Source organism: Formica exsecta, unplaced genomic scaffold, assembly GCF_003651465.1.
Source record: "Formica exsecta isolate Colony F162 unplaced genomic scaffold, ASM365146v1 scaffold90, whole genome shotgun sequence".
In the NCBI taxonomy this organism is placed as follows: domain Eukaryota; kingdom Metazoa; phylum Arthropoda; class Insecta; order Hymenoptera; family Formicidae; genus Formica; species Formica exsecta.
In genome coordinates, this window is record NW_021853667.1 from 145,463 (window position 1) to 166,681 (window position 21,219).

At 32.2% G+C, this 21,219-nt stretch overlaps 3 protein-coding genes across 6 annotated transcripts in view; 2 read left to right on the forward strand and 1 right to left on the reverse strand.

Moving 5' to 3' along the window:
- LOC115245010 (rRNA methyltransferase 3, mitochondrial) overlaps window positions 1–21,219 on the forward strand; it is a 110,552-nt gene that overhangs the window by 80,684 nt on the left and 8,649 nt on the right. The gene's annotated exons all lie outside the window — the stretch shown is intronic.
- Window positions 777–11,123, reverse strand: LOC115245008 (organic cation transporter protein-like). Of its 3 annotated transcripts, none has more exons than XM_029823061.1 (11): window positions 10,839–11,123; window positions 10,235–10,247; window positions 7,643–7,721; window positions 3,976–4,298; window positions 3,750–3,853; window positions 3,521–3,675; window positions 2,864–3,174; window positions 2,391–2,703; window positions 1,750–1,931; window positions 1,425–1,561; window positions 777–1,103 (listed from the first exon to the last, which is right to left on the reverse strand). In XM_029823061.1, the coding sequence occupies exons 3-11, from the start codon at window positions 7,668–7,670 to the stop codon at window positions 1,049–1,051; spliced, it is 1,608 nt and encodes a 535-aa protein (XP_029678921.1). In that variant the 5' UTR covers window positions 7,671–7,721; window positions 10,235–10,247; window positions 10,839–11,123; the 3' UTR covers window positions 777–1,048. The 3 variants fall into 3 exon arrangements, with proteins under 3 accessions (XP_029678921.1, XP_029678920.1, XP_029678919.1); XM_029823060.1 differs by having other exon boundaries at window positions 10,235–10,252; XM_029823059.1 differs by lacking the exon at window positions 10,235–10,247 and having other exon boundaries at window positions 10,839–11,121.
- On the forward strand, window positions 14,590–21,131 carry LOC115245004 (beta-galactosidase). 2 transcript variants are annotated; one of them, XM_029823053.1, is made up of 11 exons: window positions 14,590–14,959; window positions 16,415–16,584; window positions 16,719–16,869; window positions 16,977–17,040; window positions 17,383–17,477; window positions 17,897–18,127; window positions 18,212–18,383; window positions 18,516–18,637; window positions 18,793–19,194; window positions 19,317–19,739; window positions 20,128–21,131. In XM_029823053.1, the coding sequence occupies exons 1-10, from the start codon at window positions 14,885–14,887 to the stop codon at window positions 19,731–19,733; spliced, it is 1,899 nt and encodes a 632-aa protein (XP_029678913.1). In that variant the 5' UTR covers window positions 14,590–14,884; the 3' UTR covers window positions 19,734–19,739; window positions 20,128–21,131. The 2 variants fall into 2 exon arrangements, with proteins under 2 accessions (XP_029678913.1, XP_029678912.1); XM_029823052.1 differs by lacking the exon at window positions 20,128–21,131 and having other exon boundaries at window positions 19,317–19,784.

The following is a 21,219-nucleotide window of genomic DNA, read 5'->3' on the forward strand; positions in this document are numbered from 1 at the left end:
AAACATTCTGTAGTTCTTGAATCACCTACATAGAATCAAGGACTTATTCGATACTATCTCATTTACTATTTGTATATTATGTAAATTTATTCTCTTTATTCATGTATTGTTTAATTACAAAATTTGTAAAAATATCGAGTGAGAAATTATTTATTTTATTTCATTCTAATTTAATTTTTTATTACATGGGCAAAGTTAATCCTTTTTCTTCCATCGTTGATAATTGTGATTGTGACTGTGCGCGCATCGTCTTATTCTTAGTTCCCGGACTAAAAGATTACGCGCAACACGACAATCGTTAAGTTATTCGCTATCTGCTTACTTATGCAAGTTAAATAAAGGAATTATCTCGCGCAAAGTGTTAGTCAATTATGAAACAATTGTAAACATCTTTAAGAATTATGCACGGCAGAGGAAAGGCTAGGAAAAATAATTTTATGCAATATATTTGCTACTTATAAAATAATGAGATAAACGCATTTTTTGCAAAGTTGTATCTATATTTATAATATTGTATATTACATGTAAAATGTGCGAACGGAAATCGCTCACAATACTGATATCAGAGATATTCGCCTATAAAGCTGACATGATTCGCAAAGTGGAAGACAAACATGTCGTTGAATATTAAGCTAAATTGACTACTTAATAAATAAAGAAATGCGCTTTTTGCCTACAAAAGGGAATTTCTATTTATAATATATATATACATCTGGCAAAACTTTACAGAATAATCGCATATACTTATTGTGGTTGGCGTATACATATATTAATCAATATATAAAAATGTCAGCTTTGATTTATATATATTATATAAGAAATGTGTGAATATGATGAGATGATGATCAATGACAATCGTGCTAATTTTGTTAATATTATGAAAATAACATAATAATAAATAGAATTATACTAAATATATGCACGATTAATCGTAAAATGTATTTTTTATCAGTGTATCGGTTTATTTTTCATAAAACTTGTCATAATAATAATTCGATACTGCTTCGGCTGCGAAAATATTTAAAATCTTATGGCGATCAATTTTCTTTTAAAATGTCGCTTCTGCTTCGAGATCTCCATGTTTTTCTTTCGACTTACACTTCCTGCACAGAAGAAAAGCAACGTGTTTCATAGTTTATAATATACTCAACTTTTATATTTGATATAAAAACTGTTACCTTCATAAACACCTCTGTATTGCATTTTATTCAGGAGCATACATATTATATTATATTATTAATTTGTATCTGACACATACGTGAAAAAAATGCAAAAAACATTCAACAATTTTTTTGAGGAATTTAATAATGCATTAAGTAATCAATCAACAATTCATCTGCATGCAGCAGATGCTCATATATGAAAATTAGTAATATTTGAGGTTTATGAAAAAGATATCGGATGAAAAGAAGTTTGACACTTACTTTCCAAATTCCTCTCCGTCTTGAAGCGTTTCCGGTAATGTACATCCGGCAGTTTCAGGCAATAATAGGCACAATGCGGCTCCAATCAACGGCAGAACTCCGAATATAATTGGCGGTAGCCACGATTCAATGTAATCCTGGAATAGTATCAACAATTGGTAATCTAGGGAACTAATTAATGCACTAATTCGCGCGACGATTTTTTTATGTACATGATACCTGTCCGAAGTTCAAAATTTTAGTCTCACGTTTGAAACTATTTATAAATCAAAATAATGTTATTCAAGTTTACGTAACTGGCTCTAATTAATACGTGTAAACTTACCAAGGACACCACAAACGGCGCTACAATGGAACCTATTCTAGCGCACATACTGCTCGCGCCAACTCCGATGTTCCTTACAACTGTAGGAAACAGTTCTCCGGAGAAAAGGTAGACTGTCGTAAATGACACCGACATGCCGACAATACCGAGGCATGCCAGAAGCAATCTTAACCATGCCATGTCTAAAAACAGAGATAGATGTATCATCAATACGTCGATTTAAACAATTGTGCTTGATGGTTATCGTTCGTAAACTTTTTTATTATTTAAAGTAACAAAACGTTTCTTGATATTAATTAATCTCTATTTCTAGAAACACGATTTTAATCAATAAATAAAGCAATTTTGCGAGAAAAGAAAATCCTTTTCGATTATACGAGCAACATCCTTAAAAAAAAAAACCAGCAAACTTGCTTCTTATTTTGGGGAAATTATTTTGAAAAGAGAAATTTTCCTCTTTTAAATTTTATATACATATTATATAAAAGAAATTTAAAAAAACTTATTATAGATCAGAACATCGTCAAGATATATAGATTCTAAATTAAAATTTTTACAAAACTTGTTTTATTATTGTTATTTAAAAGTAGCTACACAAACCGAAAGGCAATAATATTGAATTACATAGTATAATTGCTTACCGTGTGATGCGGGAATTAAGAGCAGGCAAGCCAGGCCAGTTATGGAATTGCTGCAGATCAGAGTGATTCGTCGACCTAGTTTATTCATCGCCCACCATGCGACGAAGTTTCCTGGAATCTGTATAGCACCGGACACTGCGAAATTAATGAAAATGTCACCACCGACCTGACCAATGTACTGTGATATGCCAAACAGACCCATTCCACAAACGATCCAATTGAAGAAAATCGAGAGGGATTTCACTCGCATGTTCGGTGTGCGGAACAAGTCTAGAAACGAAGCCTTGTGGTCCAGCGCAGATTTCTTGAAGTTCTGAAATACAAAAACGCGAACGTGAAATTAATATTTTTTGAACCGCGTGTAACACCGTTTCCCTCTGACAATGAATTACAAATTTAATTGTCGAAAATTGCGATGATTATTATACGGATCGTTTGGATTCATCGGAATACTTTGAACAATTGTCTCTTACTTGATGCAAGCAATGTTTTCTGACTATTTCGGGAACGTCCACATTTTCCACTTTATTAATATTGACCGCTCTCTGCAATACTTTGCACGCTGCTCTCTGCTTTCCCATGGCTAGTAACCATCTCGGTGACTCGGGCACTATCCACCAATAACTTAAAAGAATTATAGATGGTAGTGTAATGGCGATTTGTAGTTGCTGCCAATGTCGAAACCAGAACGCGAGTCCTGCCAGCGACATGTGGCCTAAGCTGAATGGTATTTGATATAAAACGGTGATGGCGGCACGCCATTTTGTACCTACTATTTCCATACCTAAAAATAAAATACGCAAATAAAGAACACGTTTATAATTTTGGAGAAACGAATCGCACAAGTCGATTGCAATCTGTATCGATTTATATCATTTATATATATATTAGATAAAAATAATTATTTTAATTTACGTGCAGAGAGAGAGAGAGATAACAGACAGTGATTAAATTATCTATAATTCAAGATTTTAAGAAATAAGATAATTTTTGTTAATATTTATTTTAATACAATAATTAAAAATATTATGAAGGTAATTGTATGAATATTGCAATTTTATTTTAATATTTATCATTGCAAAAATCTTCGTTAATAATAGCTTCGTATATTTGAGGATCGAGACACTTACAAATAACGTAACTAGTAACCATCGTGCCTCCAGTGGCCAAAGCACTTAACAACTTCATCAGCAATAATACTTGAAACCAAGGAACGACTGCGCATCCAATACCCGATAACAGTTGGAGAACAACAGAAATCATCAGCGGCTTTTTTCTGCCATACCTGTAAGATACAATATTCTTTATTCCTTCGTAATCGTTTCACGGCTATGAACGTTCAATCATATATGAACTTGCCTATCTGCTAAGCTGCCGAAGATTATGTTGCCGAGAAGCACCCCGAACATAAGAATAGACTGTTGGATATTCGCGTAATGCGTCCTATCACAGACTAGATTCCACTAAAACGACACAAAATAACTTCCGATTCTTTTATTTGGCAAGATAATTTTTAAACAAACACGCTCGTTTTTCGCTTTGCAAACTAAAAGCAGACGGCTTTTAAACTCACGTAACAACTTACTTGCGATATAATTGTCTCGGGAAATATTCTCCTGTCGTACTCCCATTCCGTGCATTTTGCCAGGGTGCCGTTAACATTGACCATGCACTGGTCCTTGGAGTCGACGGTAGCGGGCGCCGTACAATTGTAATTCTGATGAGGCGCCATAAAAACGATCGCCAATTGATGCCACGCTACCGGAAATTTGACCAGAGAAATCGCCAGGCAGACGATGATCTGCCACTTGCCGAGATTGCCGATCGTGATTTGCACGGCGTCGACATTCGCGCCAGAGTCGACATGATCGTCCTTACCGTTGGAAACTTGCTTGACGTTCACGTTTGCTGCAATTTAACAAGATCTGTACATATTCGTATAAATTCGTGTCAAGATCGCTATTAATTAAGATTCTTTAAATTACTAAAAATAAAAATAAAATATAGAATGGCAATAGGAGCCGACTCCGTATGTCAGGCGCAAATAAATTAAAGCACAAATTAATTAGTAAAGAACATACGATGGATATTTATTAGTCTATAGTCAATTAAACAATTTAAATCAGAAACGAACGTTTCGGTCCCTTTTTTGGATCTTCATCAACGCAACGGAAAATTCTAATAAATACAATGTCAAATCAGTTAGATACAATATTAAGCCGCGATCAAACATCTAAACAATTCTACGCAGGATATGTCCTTCCATAATTGGCAGACCACGGAGGCGTAAGGCGGATAAGATATCCATCCGTAATCCCCCTTATGAGCACCAATAAAATATTGTTAAATGTGTAAAAATCTGCTTACATGAGACTTATATTGCTGCTATTGAAAAACTTTTTAAAGGTTAATCTCAATATTGATGTTTGTATACACCGCTCCGTACATATACTATTATTTAAATAATTTTGTTATCGAATTCGAAACTAACCACTGCACGTTAAAATGCTGTGAGCATCGTTAGTCTCCTGCTCCACAGCTCTATATTCATTTTAATTTAATTTTAATTTAATGTTATTTTTGCGGATTCGACCTATTTTTTTATTATAATTGTGTGTTTTTATCCGATGATTGATTTCCTCATTGAGTTCTGAGTGAGTGCGTGTATAAAAAAAAAACTCATATGTATGTAAGTCTTTGCGGTTCTCCTTTTTATTGTTTCTGTCGGGATTTTGTTTCTCCATGCTTCTGAATTTCCAGATTTTTACACATTTAACAACATTTTATTGGTGCTTATGAGGGGGATTACGGATAGATATCTTATCCGCTTTACGCCTTCGTGGTCTGCCAATCATGGAGGGACATATTCTGCGTAGAATTGTTTAGATGTTTGACCGCGGCTTAATATTGTATCTAACTGATTTGACATTGTATTTATTAGAATTTTCCGTTGCGCTGATGAAGGTCCAAAAAAGAGACCAAAACGTTTGTTTCTGATTTAAATTGTTTAATTGACTATAGACTAATAAATATCCATCGTATGTTCTTTACTAATTAATTTGTGCTTTAATTTATTTGCGCCTGACATACGGCGCCGGCTTCTATTGCCATTCTATATTTTATTTTTAATTTTATTAATTACTCGGAGCTTTTCTTAAATTGATTTTATTTTTCTTTAAATTACAACTCGATTCTACCTTAGATATATTGTATCTTGTAGAAAGATTCTTTATATTTTTATATATAGAAATGAATTAATTATCCTCATATTTTTTCGTATTATAAATCGAGTGACAGGAAAAAAAAAATGATAATATAATTAGTATTGCGATTAATAGCCGTGAAACATGTATTGTTCTTCTCGCGACAACGCGAAATGCATGACGCAAATCTGTTATCATAGACAGAATCTACATATTTGCATGATATATTGCTTTCCAACAACTTCTCTCTCTTACATGTCAAACATAAGATTTAATTACGCTCATTAATTATTATGATTATAAATTCATTGCATTATGTAATACGTGAAGATGTACATAACACGTGCGTTGATCTATTGCTCCTCGACTTATTTGGGGCACCAATTACATCATCTAATAACGTGCATAATTGTTCGATTTTTGTAAAAAAGGAAGAAAAAAAAATGCACTCTTTATTACAATGAGATTATATGAAGTATAACTTTTCAAAAGGTTATTTGTTTTTTATATAGACATTATAAGTTAATGGAGACTTAATGGAGGTTAATGAGTGCGGTCGAATGTCGTAATAATGCTTGGACGGATCTTTCCTGTTACATTGATAAAATAGTTTATCGTGAAACACACATTTGTATGGACAATACTCATTTGCATATACATATCTATTAAAACAAGTTATATTTGCATAGCTGATCATTTACGATATGTAATGAGATTTCCAGAAAATGATAATAATGCGCGAGTAATTGTATGAATAATTGTATTAAAACAACGCGCATATGAAATCTAACGAGGAATTAATAAGAAGAATTAATATGAAGAGTCTATTAAATAAGGAAACTACCATTTTTTCTTCGCTCAGCGTACCATAAGTTTGAAATTAAATCATCGATTCATTGCAATTGTCAAGCACGGCTGCATATAAATGATTTAATTTTATTTGCTCATATGACAAATGATTCATAAATATTCATAAACTGAGCATATTCTTACAGATATTTCTAATAAATAATCTGTAAATAAGTTTAAAATATAATTTATAAGTTATTGTATTATACACAATATATGCGCGGATAAAAATTTATTCAAAATTTATAGTATACGAAACTAAATTTTTATCACTGAAAATTAAAAAAATTAAAATTGATAAGGTTAAATCATCAAGAAATTAACATTACGGAAAGATTTTTAATATATAAATTAAGCTTATATCAATTCACTCTATATGATATGAGCGAGTGGGCATTTTTTTATCCAAGCAAATTTTAGACAGTCGAAACGAAATTCACGCGGCCATCGATGGATATAATAGGAATTGCTAACAATTGCTTGACGATACAATGATAGAGGATCGGTGCATGCAATGGCAGTACATAGTATGTACTGCGGTAAACAACGGCCAAACCAGTTCGTAGAAGAAAAAAACGCTAGACAGTGCGTGTGAACCATAAAATGCGTGCTAACCTCGAGACATCAAGAAGACAACCTTCGATCTCCGACTTACATCGACATCCTTCTTCGGAGACTCGAAAGGTCAGTCTCGCCTTTCAATCTGTCATACCTTCATCGTACGATACAAATTTATTCTAAGATTGTTACATACTACGTGCCAAAATAAATGCGAGCAATAAATCTAGTCCTTTAAAGACGTTTGAAAATAGGATAAAGCTTGAAACAAATTTAAAATCAACTGTTGCAAAAATAGATCAGTCAATCGCAGCTTTTGCTACTGTATATATTTGTAATTAAAATTTTATTTAAAATTTTATTTGAAGAATCCACATGTGTGAAATTAACTAAAGAATACAGTTCTGTTCTCTATTTGCTATCCTAAATTCTTTGAAATATAAAAAAGTATTATAAATTATTAATGGTGTATTTCAAAGCATTAAAAAGCTGCAACCTATTAGAATTTTTAATCTATATTTTATCGATTAATCTATCATTTTATTCGTAAGTATTGTTACCGTTATAATATTGCGATATAGAAATTTAGCTTCTTTTATTGTAACTCGTATCTATTATCCTTAGAATTTATTATCAACATACCATATTCAGTGGTTTTCGTATCCTTCATATCACTGCCTGCTTGCACTTCCCTCAAGTTACTTTTTCGGTATTCGGATATCTGTAACATGGATGGTAAAAGATGTAAATGCGCCGGCGACAGATTAAAAAATACCGATCATTACCGGTCATCTATTTACAACACATCCGTTATTAATTCTCTATTTATCAGATAAATGAAACACATCTTAATGTGTGCATATTAGTGTGTGAGATTACATTTTCCCCTGTTTCTAATCTCCCTTGTCCCACCTCCTCCCTCCTCTTTTCACCTATTTTCCTACTTTTTTCACCTCTCGTGCTCCAACAAGAAATTGTTTCTCGCAATAACGGACATTGCTGAACCCGCAATAGCATGACAAGGCTAACTGAATTACACGACCGATAGTCAATAATAATTAACGAGGACAATTATTGTTGATGATTGATCATTAAAAACTGATCTCTATAAACACGCGTGTCAGAATAGTAAAATATCTTCATGCGCGCCTTAATTGTTATTACTCATCGTAATTATATCTGCATCTTGATTTATCTAACGGAATTAGAATCAACTTGTTTGTAATCGCAGATCTAATGACAGGTTCTTTATTCATGCGCATATAACGCTTTAATACGAATAATTATCGGTACTGTTTCTTATCTCATTAAAACAGTAAAGTTAATTTCTAGTTTCTCGCATATATCTCAAATAGATTATGATATGAGTATACATAAGCAAAGAAAATGAAAAAAATTACATTATCTCGAACAGCCTAAGACTGAGTTTTTTATCGGAATAAAACTGTAAGAGTAACATAATTTTTCATCTTATAAAGTTATAAGAAAATAATTAGATCGAAATTAAAATGTTTATATTCTCTTATCAATTTTTCAAAATGATCAATAATGTTGAATTCTATTAATTGTGAATTAATAGAAGAAGAATTAAATTAAGAAAGAACTAATTGACGATTTGTTTGGTTTTAGTAAACAATAAATTTATTCGTACACGGTATATTATCTATAAATTACAACTCTGTTTCGACGAGATGACGTGTCAGTTACATTATCCATGAATATTACTTAATGAGTAAGTTCAACAGCGCTAATCTACAACAAACACAGATGTTATAAATGTATATATGATAATTTTATATATTACATAGCATACATATATAATTTTTAATCTCACGGAAACTTTATGTCAGAGTTTATCTTTATTTCTAGAGGCTGTCTAATTAATGTCTCCTAAAAGTAATAAAAAGATAATAATTCCAATAATCTCTTTCTTAATATTAAGATTCCTCGGATCATATGCTATTTACATTTTTTTAAAATTCACATTTAAATAAGTTATAATATTTCACACATGTAATATATAATAATATATAATAAGTCATAATTTACAGTTATTTTGAATGTAGGATGTAATGTATTCTATTTATTTCAACTTTTACAATAATTCTAAAACACAATTTGTATACGTATATATACGAGTATACAATTTTATAATAGAGTTGTTTACTGAACACTGCGTACCAAAACGTAGGAATAAATTTATCATATGCTCAGACCGAAACATTTGCCAATTAATTCTTCCTTATCGCTTTCCCTTGTCAGCGTAGAGCTCTTAATGTATTGCAAGTCTTTTTTTGTGTGCTTTAATATTCTTTATGACTGTAATTTATCCAAGTAAAGCAATGATAAACGTTATTCCGACAATTTTCTAAAAAAAAGAGAGATTTCGCGATAAAAAGTTTAAGAAGACGCTTATGTTAGATAAGGATATTGAAAGTATGTCAACTAACCACAACAACAGTTTAAATCGTGAGAAATCGATCAACTCACGCCGTGACGACGAATCGAATCTAATTAATAAATGAAATGAAAGTCAATATAATAAATTCCCTCTTATCGATTTTCCTAAATTTTGACAACAAACTAGGACTATAATTTGATATGATTAGAAGGTAAACTTTACTGTATCATATTCGCTCAGTTTAAAGTTAAATAAAATTCTCTTATCTGACATCTGGAAGAACGAACTTTGTTGGTTCAGCCTTTAAAATATCATTTTGTCAATGTTTTATGTTATCTTTTATTATGACATATTTAATATTGTGATGATTAATATTATGTTTACAGTATCTCGCCAAATTGGATCTTGAAAAGTAGTGATCAATACAATATTTGTTTAGGCATTTAATATCAATCATATAGAAGGATAGAGCGTTGAACCGAAACGGAGAGAAAGAGGAAAATAAAATGGAAAAGTAGGATCGAAGGCAAACACCGTTACGAAGGGTGCAGAAAATATCGGCGCCTAAAATGACTCTGCTAGCAACTTTTCCTCACTGTTATTACCGCGTTATTACAGTTATCATGCCTGTTGCAAACTAATTATGATTGGGGTGCGGAAACCGCGCAAGTGGCGTCAGCGCAGTTACACCTGGCAATTTAAGCAGATTTTTGTAGACGATCTTAATTCTGCACTTTGTGCTACATGCCGCCAAGGCTGTAACATGCTGCTGTAATTCTCGAGATATGTGCATTTTTCTACACAATCTTCCCGAGTTAAAAAAAGAGACTTACCGCTTATCGTGAACTAATCTTCACAAGGATGCAAATAAAAAATAAATATTTGTATTCTTCCGTTAATTTCAAGTAGACTTTAATAGAGTTTTAATTTATAGCTTGATTATAAACGATAAAATTTATATAAATTGTAATAAATAATAATATTATAAATAAATAATAATATTATAAATAAATAATAATATTATAAATGATAAAATTTAAAAAATTGTAATAAATAATAATATATATCTCACATTTTCGCAAAAAAAATTAAATCTCCAAATTTTTTAGAGAATCTGTTAGTAAAGCTATTTTGAAATATTTCAAATTTGGAATATAAAAAATCGTATAAAGAATGTGATATTTGAATGATAAGTTATACAACATATATACAATGTTTATCTTTTTATGGTCAAAATAATTGAAATTATCGATATTAATTAATTTCGGTATTATCCAAGAAATTTTGACTTATCGCCGAAAAAAATCAAGAAGATGGCTTCAGAATAAAATTTCAATTTGATACGCGCATTAAAACGGATTAATCGAACGGTGTAGCGCATAAAACCATTCAAAGATCGTTAATCTATCGATTAATGAGAATTTATCAGAGACACACCTATTTATAGAAACGAAATTTCGGATATCCGGCCGACTTGAAGGGGAAGAGCTCGAGAGCTCGAACTCGTGTTTCGCACTCGCGTTACGAAGTTGGAAAATGTGTTTGCTCGTGCAGATCGTGCGGAACTGGCGGCTCGAGCGTAACGACTATCGTATTGCCTGAAGACGCAACTTGGATAAAGTCTTTCAAGCTACTTGTTCTCCACCAGGAGAGAAGGGATGCCGGCGCCAAACGTCACCTCGTGTTCGCGGCGCCGCTACGTAGGACTGGACAGAAAAATAATCATCTGCAATCTGCAATTTTATACGCGAGACGAAAGAAGTAAATCGACAGCATCTTTTTCCAGGAACGTTCGAAGTTAATCCTAGAATACCAATTACGGCTCTGTTCGCTTTACTCGTATTTTTCATACATTGCGTCTCTTCATACATTTGCTTCTCCTGCTGAAAAATCCTGAATTTTTATTTCCTTAAAAAAAAGAAAGAGAAAATATAGTTAAGATAAATACTTTTAATGTTTATCTTAAACATTAGAAGTGTTTAATATGAGAGTAATTTTTTTGGTAATCAAGTTACAATAATATTGAAATGTATTGGACATATTTGTATGGGAAATTATTGGATCGTAAGTTGTGTTATCATATAACATGTAGTATCGCGTCGCGTCGGCGGATTGTTTAATTACCTATGCAAACCATAAATTCGTGCAATATCATAAAGCGATATCTCAATTCGTATCATTTCGAATAATGCTTTGAAGGAATTTTAAGTTCGTTGATAAAAGCGATATGTGCTGTCGAGTGCCATTCTACCATCAAAGGCGTGGAAAATCATCACCCAAGCCGCGATTTACATGTCGCGGAAAATACTCGGATACCCGATACATGTGTCATGATGATGCTGTCATGTTTAAAAGATCAAACTGCTTTCGAATGTAGCATAAGAAACGTTAAGAGCAGATTCCTTATTTTTAAAAAATCTCTTCAGATAAAAAAAATTTATATATACATATAATAATAATGTTTTTGATTAGTTATTTCCATTACATAAATCATCAAAGTATAAATTATTCTCACATTTATAGAGAAAGTATACGAATTATATCGAATTATATATGTATCAGAAGTCCGGTTAAGCATAAAAGCTGCTGCAGCATAGTCGTTCCTCCATTAACCCCGGTTAACTTAATCCTTTAAAAATGGCACGCGCGTGCGTGTACGAATGCCAAACGTGTACATCTGCATTAAGTGGCTTAATTGTCACAAATTTGTTGACCACCGCACGTTAATTAGAGAAATAGCGCGGTCAATGTTCTGAAAGCATCGTGAGGATACAATTTGTTTGTTAAAATTCTTATTACTATTACTAATAACAATATATGAGACCATGATGATTTTTTTTTCACGGTCGCCATAATTTTATTCTTCTCTTTAAATATTATTCCCTGACAGCTTTGTAGCTTGCAAAAATTTTTTATAAATTATCATGTCTCACAAGTTTGTCTGAATATCTAAGTAACAATCTATGCATTAATCATAAAAATGAGGAAAAATTTTTAATTTGATAAAAATTTCCGATATATTAATAGCAGCTCAATTATCTTTTATCGCCACAAATGCTTAATGACCTCAAAGTTTCTGAATCATTCGTGTAACCAGGATATGAGTTTATATAATAGTAATGTCCGAATTGTTGCGGTTAAGCGTCATTAAATATCTCGTAGAATTGTGTAAAGCTTAATCGGTTTCTTTCCTCAATATTGTACGACGACAAAGTAAAGTAAGTAATACATGGTTTGAAAAGGATAAGAATAAAAGGATAAAGGATTAAAATATATTTCAAGTTTAAAACTTTTCTAAGATTCATTGTAAAATGCTTTAAATTTATTTAGATTGGAAAAAATATTTTCACACACACACACGCACACTGACATGCACAGAAGTTTTCAATACAATCACAATAAATATTGTTGAATGTGCCAGATTTGCAAAATCGATAGTGTCAAAATCGCATTCGTGCTGAAATCGGAGCGAAAATCAATAACGAGAAAAAAAAATAGAATTAAAATTATAAAATTAATTAAAGTTAATGAAATAATATACGAAAAATAAACATTTCGCCGAAAATGATAAAAGAAACAATATTCATGTGGCAAACAGAAATTAACAAAGAAAATATGAGCGTTTGTTTCGGTTCTGCAAGAACTATATGTGTGTGTGTGTGCGTGTGTGTGTGTGTGTGTGTGTGTCTGTATGCGTGTATTACATGAATTAATAAAATTAAATTACAATTTATAAAAATTCAAGATAATAAATTATACCTTGCAACAATTTTTATAAACGCGAAACTCTTGTGATATCTTCATCAAATTAAACCAAATCGGTTTCGATTTTAATATAGTATAACTGCATGCTTATTTCCAATTTTTTAAATCATTATATCGCGATCGGTAACGAATTTTAATTACGAAACTCAATGTGCACGCCGCACAACGGCATGGAAACGTATCTTGCCTTTTCATGCACAGTTTACCTCTAAATGATAATATGTGTACACCTAGTACATTTTGTTGCTTGATCGGTATAGATCGATAAAGTTAATTTATATAATAAAAAAGTTGCCATATTTTTCTTCTAAAAATCATGTAAAATCGAAACAGCGTGAATTTGACTAAAAGATTACACTAATTATGACAAACTTTTAGTTATAATGAGATGTAGAAATTTTTTTGCTTGTTTTTTTTTTGCAAACGACTTTGTCACATAGTATTCTATTTTTAGAATCTAAAAATCTGGTTCTAATCTTTAAAATTTATTATCTACATTTTTATTTTTATCTTTCTTCTTGCTTCTTTCATATATCTGCGGTTGGGAAAATTAAATTAGAATATTTTGTATATTGACGTAGTCTCTGATTTATACAATCTTAACACTTTGTTTTGAAATCTTTACCCAATGTTAAATAATATATCATTAGTTTATGTTGTACATTTATCATCTATTTTGATCATAAAATCATATCAATCTTCTTTTTCAACAAAAGAAAAAATTATATTATCGCGATGCAAATTTTAAAAATAAAAATAAAAATAACTAATAGACGACAAACAACTAAGATTATAGAAAATTGTTATTATTAAGAGCAAAAAACAGAATTTTATTTGTATTATGATACTTGATACCATGATATCCAAAAATTTTTATAAAATGTCACATTGAGATTAGATCAATCTGATTGCATCTTGATTTTTTTGATGCATGTATCAAAAACAACATATCAATAATATTTATTAATTTTATATGCACGTGAAATCGCGATCTTGATTTATTTATTAAAATATTAATAAAATTTTACTGCACGTAGATAAGCGATGAAAATCTTGTTTTTATGCAAAACAAACATCGTACAGTGAAGTATCGTTTTTAGCGAATACACCTTGAAGCGTGTTTATCACATGAATAATGGAATAAATATCAGACAAACATTATATAATCTTATAATGTATTATATATATATATACAATCTTCCCTTACCTGAAATAAATACGCGAGATATAATTTAAAACAATTTGTAATATATATTTATAATATATTATGATTTCACATTTATACATCACACGTTATATATATAGTTTTCAATGTTTAATATATTTATATTTTAATGATATATGTGTGTCAATATATTTATATTTTAATGATATATGTGTGACACTTTATTTAGGAGCTTCTGAGCTAACAATGAGTTAAAAATTTGGATGCATTCTCTGAACATTCGCCACAGTGCAGTGTTTTGATAACATTTTTCGGATTCTGAAACACGCTGAGCATTATCACGCGAGCACGTGCACCGATAATCCAGCAATACTTGAGCGATGATACGACCGGACACAGTGTATCGCATCTCCCCGATGATAAATACCAGTGACTTGTCTTAGGCATGCCGTCGAATCGTCAGTGATGCGCGAGCGTCGGTCGGTGGAAAGCGAGTTGAACGGCGAAGATCGCAGCTGAAGGAAACGCGGCGTGAAATTAAATCGTTTGGAAAATGTGGTCGTTGGTATTTGTGACCACCTTGGCATTGAGTAGTGCTGTATCGGAGACGATAAACTTACCGAGTAATGTATGTGTAAAAGTATCTCATATATACATTATGAATGTGTTTGTAACTGACCTTACAGATTTATAAAGAATTTTTTCTCGTTTCCGGTTTTTTGCTCGTAATTTAATTAATCGATGGATGAATTTTTGTGAGATTTTTTAAAATATTTTTACATTGTTTTCTTACCGAAAGATAAATTTAACTTACAACGAAAAGTTTCTCCGGAAAAAAAATGTTTCCAAATTTATCGAACATTTGTTTTTTAAAAAGATACATAAAAGTGAATAAATGCAATCTCAAAAAAAGAAAATAACAACGATAATTTTAGAAAAGGAGAATTTTGGAACAATGATGGCAACTTTAACGCTATTTTCAAAAAGATAAAAGGACTTTGAAATATTTTTTATAGAGCAATGCATTACTTGTACATTATTAATTGGAAATTTTTAGATTGTCGAAATTCCGTTCTAAAAGTGAAAATGCTTTGAATAAAGATGAATGCTATACACATTTATGTTAATTTAATAAAATAAAACAATCATAATAATACGCAATATAATACATTCGTGCACAATGTATACGTTCGCGTAATTCGTAAAATTTAAATGCAAGTCATAAAATAGATGGTTTGATTCTACCGATTATCCTCGACCTCGTATCCTAGATAGAACGATCGCTGAGATTGAATCGAAAGCTAAAACGTTACTTGAATTTAAAGTCACTTTTCACGTAGTTACTTTAGACAAAAATGCACTCGTATTTTTAAAGCGCGATTAAATCTTTTCAATTAAACACCGCAGTGCAATTGAACTATATATAGTAAGTCTCGTACAAGAGAAGATTCGCGTATGTATAATTACATATAGATACAGCCCAACCCGTCTATTACGAGAAGCGGTAAAAAAAAATAACCATCAAAATAACATCTCTGCTACGCCGTCCATATTTCTCTATGTAAATTTATCCTTACGATTTATTACTACTTATCTATCAAAGATAGACGTAAGAATTGCGATATACTAGCTAGACGAAGGTGGGAGACGAGAAAGAGATGGGAATCAGCTGGTTGCGCGGTAACCGGCCCCGAGCGCATATTTCCGATAAAATTCGCTAACCGGCTGACAAGAATGTAGCAAAAAATATAAATATACATGATATGAAAGTCTGTAACTTGAAAGCACATATATATGTGTAACACGTTCCACTTAGATTAAGAAACTGCAGGATAATATTAATTCGATCGTGAAATAGAGGAAATATTAAAATATTAAAGAATATCAAATATTAAAGAAAATATTTTTTAGAAATAGGATACACACATAATTGAATATAATCAAAAGTAAATATAGTTAAAGCTGTGTAAAAATATTAATTGAAAAGATTGAAAAGCAATGTTCTGGAAATTTTTAATTATTATAGCGCATCATTTTTAATAAATATATAAGCAAGAATTTAGAAAAAAAAAATTGAATACAGGACACATGGCAATACAGTTTCGGGGTTGATTATGAGAACAATCTATTTCTATTGGATGGAAAGCCTTTCCGGTATGTTTCCGGCAGTTTTCATTACTTTCGGGCGCCTAGACAGTATTGGAGGGATCGTTTAAGGAAAATGCGAGCCGCGGGACTTAATGCGATCTCCACGTAAGTGTTATTGTTAATTTTTCGTCGTTATGTACACATTGACGCAACATAATAATCTTTTATCTAAGCTTATTAAATTTGGAGCAGAATAATATTGACGCGATTAAATTTTCCTGTTTGTTTCCGAAACATAGCTATGTTGAATGGAGTCTTCATGAACCAGAACCAGGTCAATTTAATTGGGCCGGTGACGCGGATCTAGTAGAATTCCTAAATATCGCGCAAGAGGAAGACTTGCTCGTATTATTACGACCGGGTCCTTACATTTGCGCGGAAAGAGATTTGGTAAATATATGCGCGGTTTAGCGAGAAAAGTTAGTGACCTAATTAAATGAAAATTTTGATATATATCTGATATACATTTTAATATATCGATACGTATCTGCCCTTAGGGTGGTCTACCCTATTGGTTACTTCGCGAAGTGCCGGATATAAAGCTACGTACAAAAGATACAGGTGAGATATAACTTTTCATGCATTATAAAGATGTATGAAATGTTAATAGAAATTGTGAATTTTTCCAATCCAAAATAGTATCGAGTTCTTTCCTCAATTAAATGTATTTTGTTTTCTCTGATATTATGCGTGATTTAAAACCGATGTGTCATGTGCAATGACCCGCTACTTCCGTGATAAGAGATAAGAGTCTTTTTTACTCTCTACAATAATACTCTTCTTTTCTCTGTCAATTGTCGCCGCTCGAACTCATCGATAATACCGAATAATTGAGAACTACACATTACTACACGAGCGGATTAAATGTAATTTTATCGTCTACTGATTTTTCCACTTTCGTAGCTTTCATGAAATATGCCACAAGGTATTTGAATCAGGTGTTAGAAAAAGTCCAGCCGCTTTTAAGAGGCAACGGGGGACCGATAATCATGGTTCAGGTAAATGAATTTGCATTTTTGAGATAACAAATATTATTATGCGATTTTTATGCAATATCAGAGGTTATCTTTTAAAATGTTGATTGCATATTGATTGCTCCGAGATAGTGTATTTAGCGCACATTTATCATTCTCGATTGAATTCAGATTATAATCTGTTATGTCTTACATTAATCAATATAAATACATGCTTGAAGATTATACAATAAATATCTTAAGCATAATTGGCATTGATTATGATGCATCTACGAAAGTTGTGCAAAAAACAATTATGATAATTTTCTACAATTAATAATAAGTATGATAATTATATGATTTAAAATTAATAAAGAATATTTAATTTTTAAAATTTTGACTTTAAGAGACGCGTAAAGGTCTGTTAGTTATCAATCTCACTGTTTCATCGTTTGTGTTAACAGATAGAGAATGAATATGGAAGTTACAATGCTTGCGATACCGAGTATACGGACATGTTGAAAGAAGTCGTTGTCGAAAAAATCGGCAGTAAGGCCCTCTTATACACGACGGACGGTGCGTCCGCGTCCTTGCTCCGTTGCGGTTTCGTACCTGGTGCATATGCCACCGTCGATTTCGGAACATCCGTTAATGTGACCAACAATTTTCAATCCATGCGTCTCTATCAGCCACGAGTAAGCAGCGATATATCGATATATTTACGAAAATTTCGAGAATTCCGACATGTTTGATTATACTTTGAAAAAAACAACTCATAGGGTCCCTTGGTGAATTCTGAATTTTATCCAGGATGGTTAACCCATTGGGGGGAAACCTTCCAGAGGGTAAAAACCGAAGCTGTCACAAAGACATTGAATGAAATGCTCGCTCTAGGCGCTTCCGTTAATATTTACATGTTCTACGGTGGTACAAATTTTGCTTTAACTTCCGGTTAGTCAATTTCTTCTTAATATTTCGCGAATCGATAGCCAATAAAATCTGCAAAAATAATATTTGCAGTATTCGCGATAAGACTATTATATATACCAAATGGATTTTACTTAACATAATAATTATTGACAGGTGCTAATGGCGGTGCAGGTGTATATAGTCCACAGATAACTTCTTACGATTATGATGCTCCTTTGACCGAAGCTGGAGATCCGACAGACAAATACTTTGCTATAAGAGACGTCATCGGTCAGGTGTGTCTTTTTTTGCGATTACGGTATCGTATCTTTAATTAGATATTTGAAACTTCACGAGAAAACTGCGACCTTTTATTGCTCTAGAAAATATGTAATAGATATTACATGTTAATTGATATGAACAAGTTAGTTCATGCCTATTGAAATTACAGTACCTGCCATTGCCGAACATGTCTCTTCCAACCGTCTCTCCGAAAGGCAATTACGGTCCGGTATTATTAGAACCGATACAGAAGCTGTTCGACAGTCGATCCTCGTTCGTGGTGAGCTTGGCGATCGGCAACAGACCTAAAACTTTCGAGCATCTATCTGTGAATCAAGGTTTTGTACTTTACGAGACGGATTTGCCGCCTCCTGTTTTCGACCCAGTGATATTGCGTGCAATCGCGAAGGATAGAGCACTGGTTTACGTGGATGGCAGATTATCCGGGATACTGAGTCGCATAGATAAGATATATACTATACCGCTTGAGAACCCTTACGGTCGCCGTCTAAGTCTATTGGTGGAGAATCAAGGACGTTTGAATTTCGGCAACGAAATTCACGATTTTAAGGTATTATATGAGATCTTAAAAAAGATGTTTGTACATAAATATTAACACAGAATGAGATGATGAGATTTACAGTCGTTTTTGGCATCAAAGATTGTACCAATATTTCTTGCGTTATCTCTCAGGGTATATCAAACGTGACTATCAGCGGAACTCCATTAACTAATTGGACTATGACGGGCTACGCAATCTCCGACGTGTCGTCTCTTCGAGATGTGATAACTATAGACATAGATAGCGGGTCTTTAAATAACGGCCCGGTATTTCTTCGTGGACGGTTCACGATTACCGGGCAACCGTTGGACACATTTTTGGACACCACCGGCTGGGGTAAAGGGGTGGCTTTCGTGAACGGTCATAATCTCGGCAGATACTGGCCGTTGGTCGGCCCGCAAATAACTCTGTACGTTCCGGCTCCGTATCTTCGTACAGGCGAGAATGAGTTGATCCTGCTGGAACTGGAATACGTATCGCAAGCGAGGAAGATGAAGTTTCAATCCGTACCGAATTTGGGTACGGGATCGCAAAGCTCGGATAGTTAAACTTTTGTACGAATAATTTTAAATGTTAAAATAAATACACGAAAGAGAGTATATTTATTTTTTGCTCATTCGCGAAGTACATCCCCATAAAATATATTTAGCGAGGCTATATAATTTTCGCTCAAATATTGTAATTAATGAAAGAAAGAATCATATAAATCGTTCGTTCTAATATACCTTATTAATTAATTAATTGTTTTATTTTTATGTAACAATTAAAATTATCAATGATCAGCAATGTTATCGCGAATATATTCTATGATAAAGTAGATTAATTCGGAATATTTTATGGGATAGGAATGTGTGTGACATATTTTTTTAAAAAGATTTTATAATATTACAAAATTAACTATGCGAAATTATAACTTTGTGTTCATCTTATTTGATTTATTAGGAGTTTAATCACTTCGAGAGAGATAACATGCCATCCGGATATCAAAGACATGAAAAGAACATTACAGGAACATTTAACGACGGTTTCTACGATACAGAAATCGATCAGCCACGATAATACCGCGGCGCTACACGGCAAAAATATGCACATTGTTGTCTATGGTCGATGAAGAACCGATTTGTAAAGATCCCGCCGGAGCATTCAATGGCTTTAATATCCTTTGCGTTGACAAATGAGGGGTTCGCACGGTAGGACGTCCGATAATCCAAAACGACGAATTATCCTACCTCCGCTCCGCGTGTCGTTTCAGACGAATATCACGGATAATAATGAGTATACGATGACAAAGCATTACCGGCTATCTGCTTCATAAGCTTCATCTGTACGATAAAGTTCGTCTGAATATCTAATGAACAAATATACATTTTTATGCGGTTGTAAAATAATTCTAAATAGAGATAAATATTAAAGACGGATAAATGTTATGAATATATGTGACTAACAAAGAATATTATCTTCGTTCGACGCCAAGTTGCTTGCGATTCGGAAGTGTCTATTATAAATCACAATAGACTACATTTGCCACATTTTAGATTCAAATAGCTATTGAAATGGGACGACGTAAAATTTACGTCGTCCCATTTCTTTGTTCAGAATTTAGCCGGAAGATACAGTCAGTAAACGCTTTCCGAAATCAAACTGATTAATGAAAATATATAAGATAATTAAAAATCGATTCTTGTATACTCCCATATATGACATGGCGATTATGACAACATTAATAATAATAAAATATAATAATTGTAAATTCTGTGAAGAAAAATCACATTAAGATATTTTAATTCTTGATTATATGAAAGTTTATTGACTTGATAATATTAAGAATTGATATGTAAGAGGGAACATTGAATGAATTTAAATATTCTATGTTTCCTTCTCGATTTCATAATATAACGTAAACATCCTTGATAAAATAAACAACCAATGTCGAATCTTTCTAGAAACAAAGACGGATTTTTGCTTATATTATAAAATAGAATATTTTTTTTTAATAACGATAAAATATTATTATTATATTATTTTAATCACATG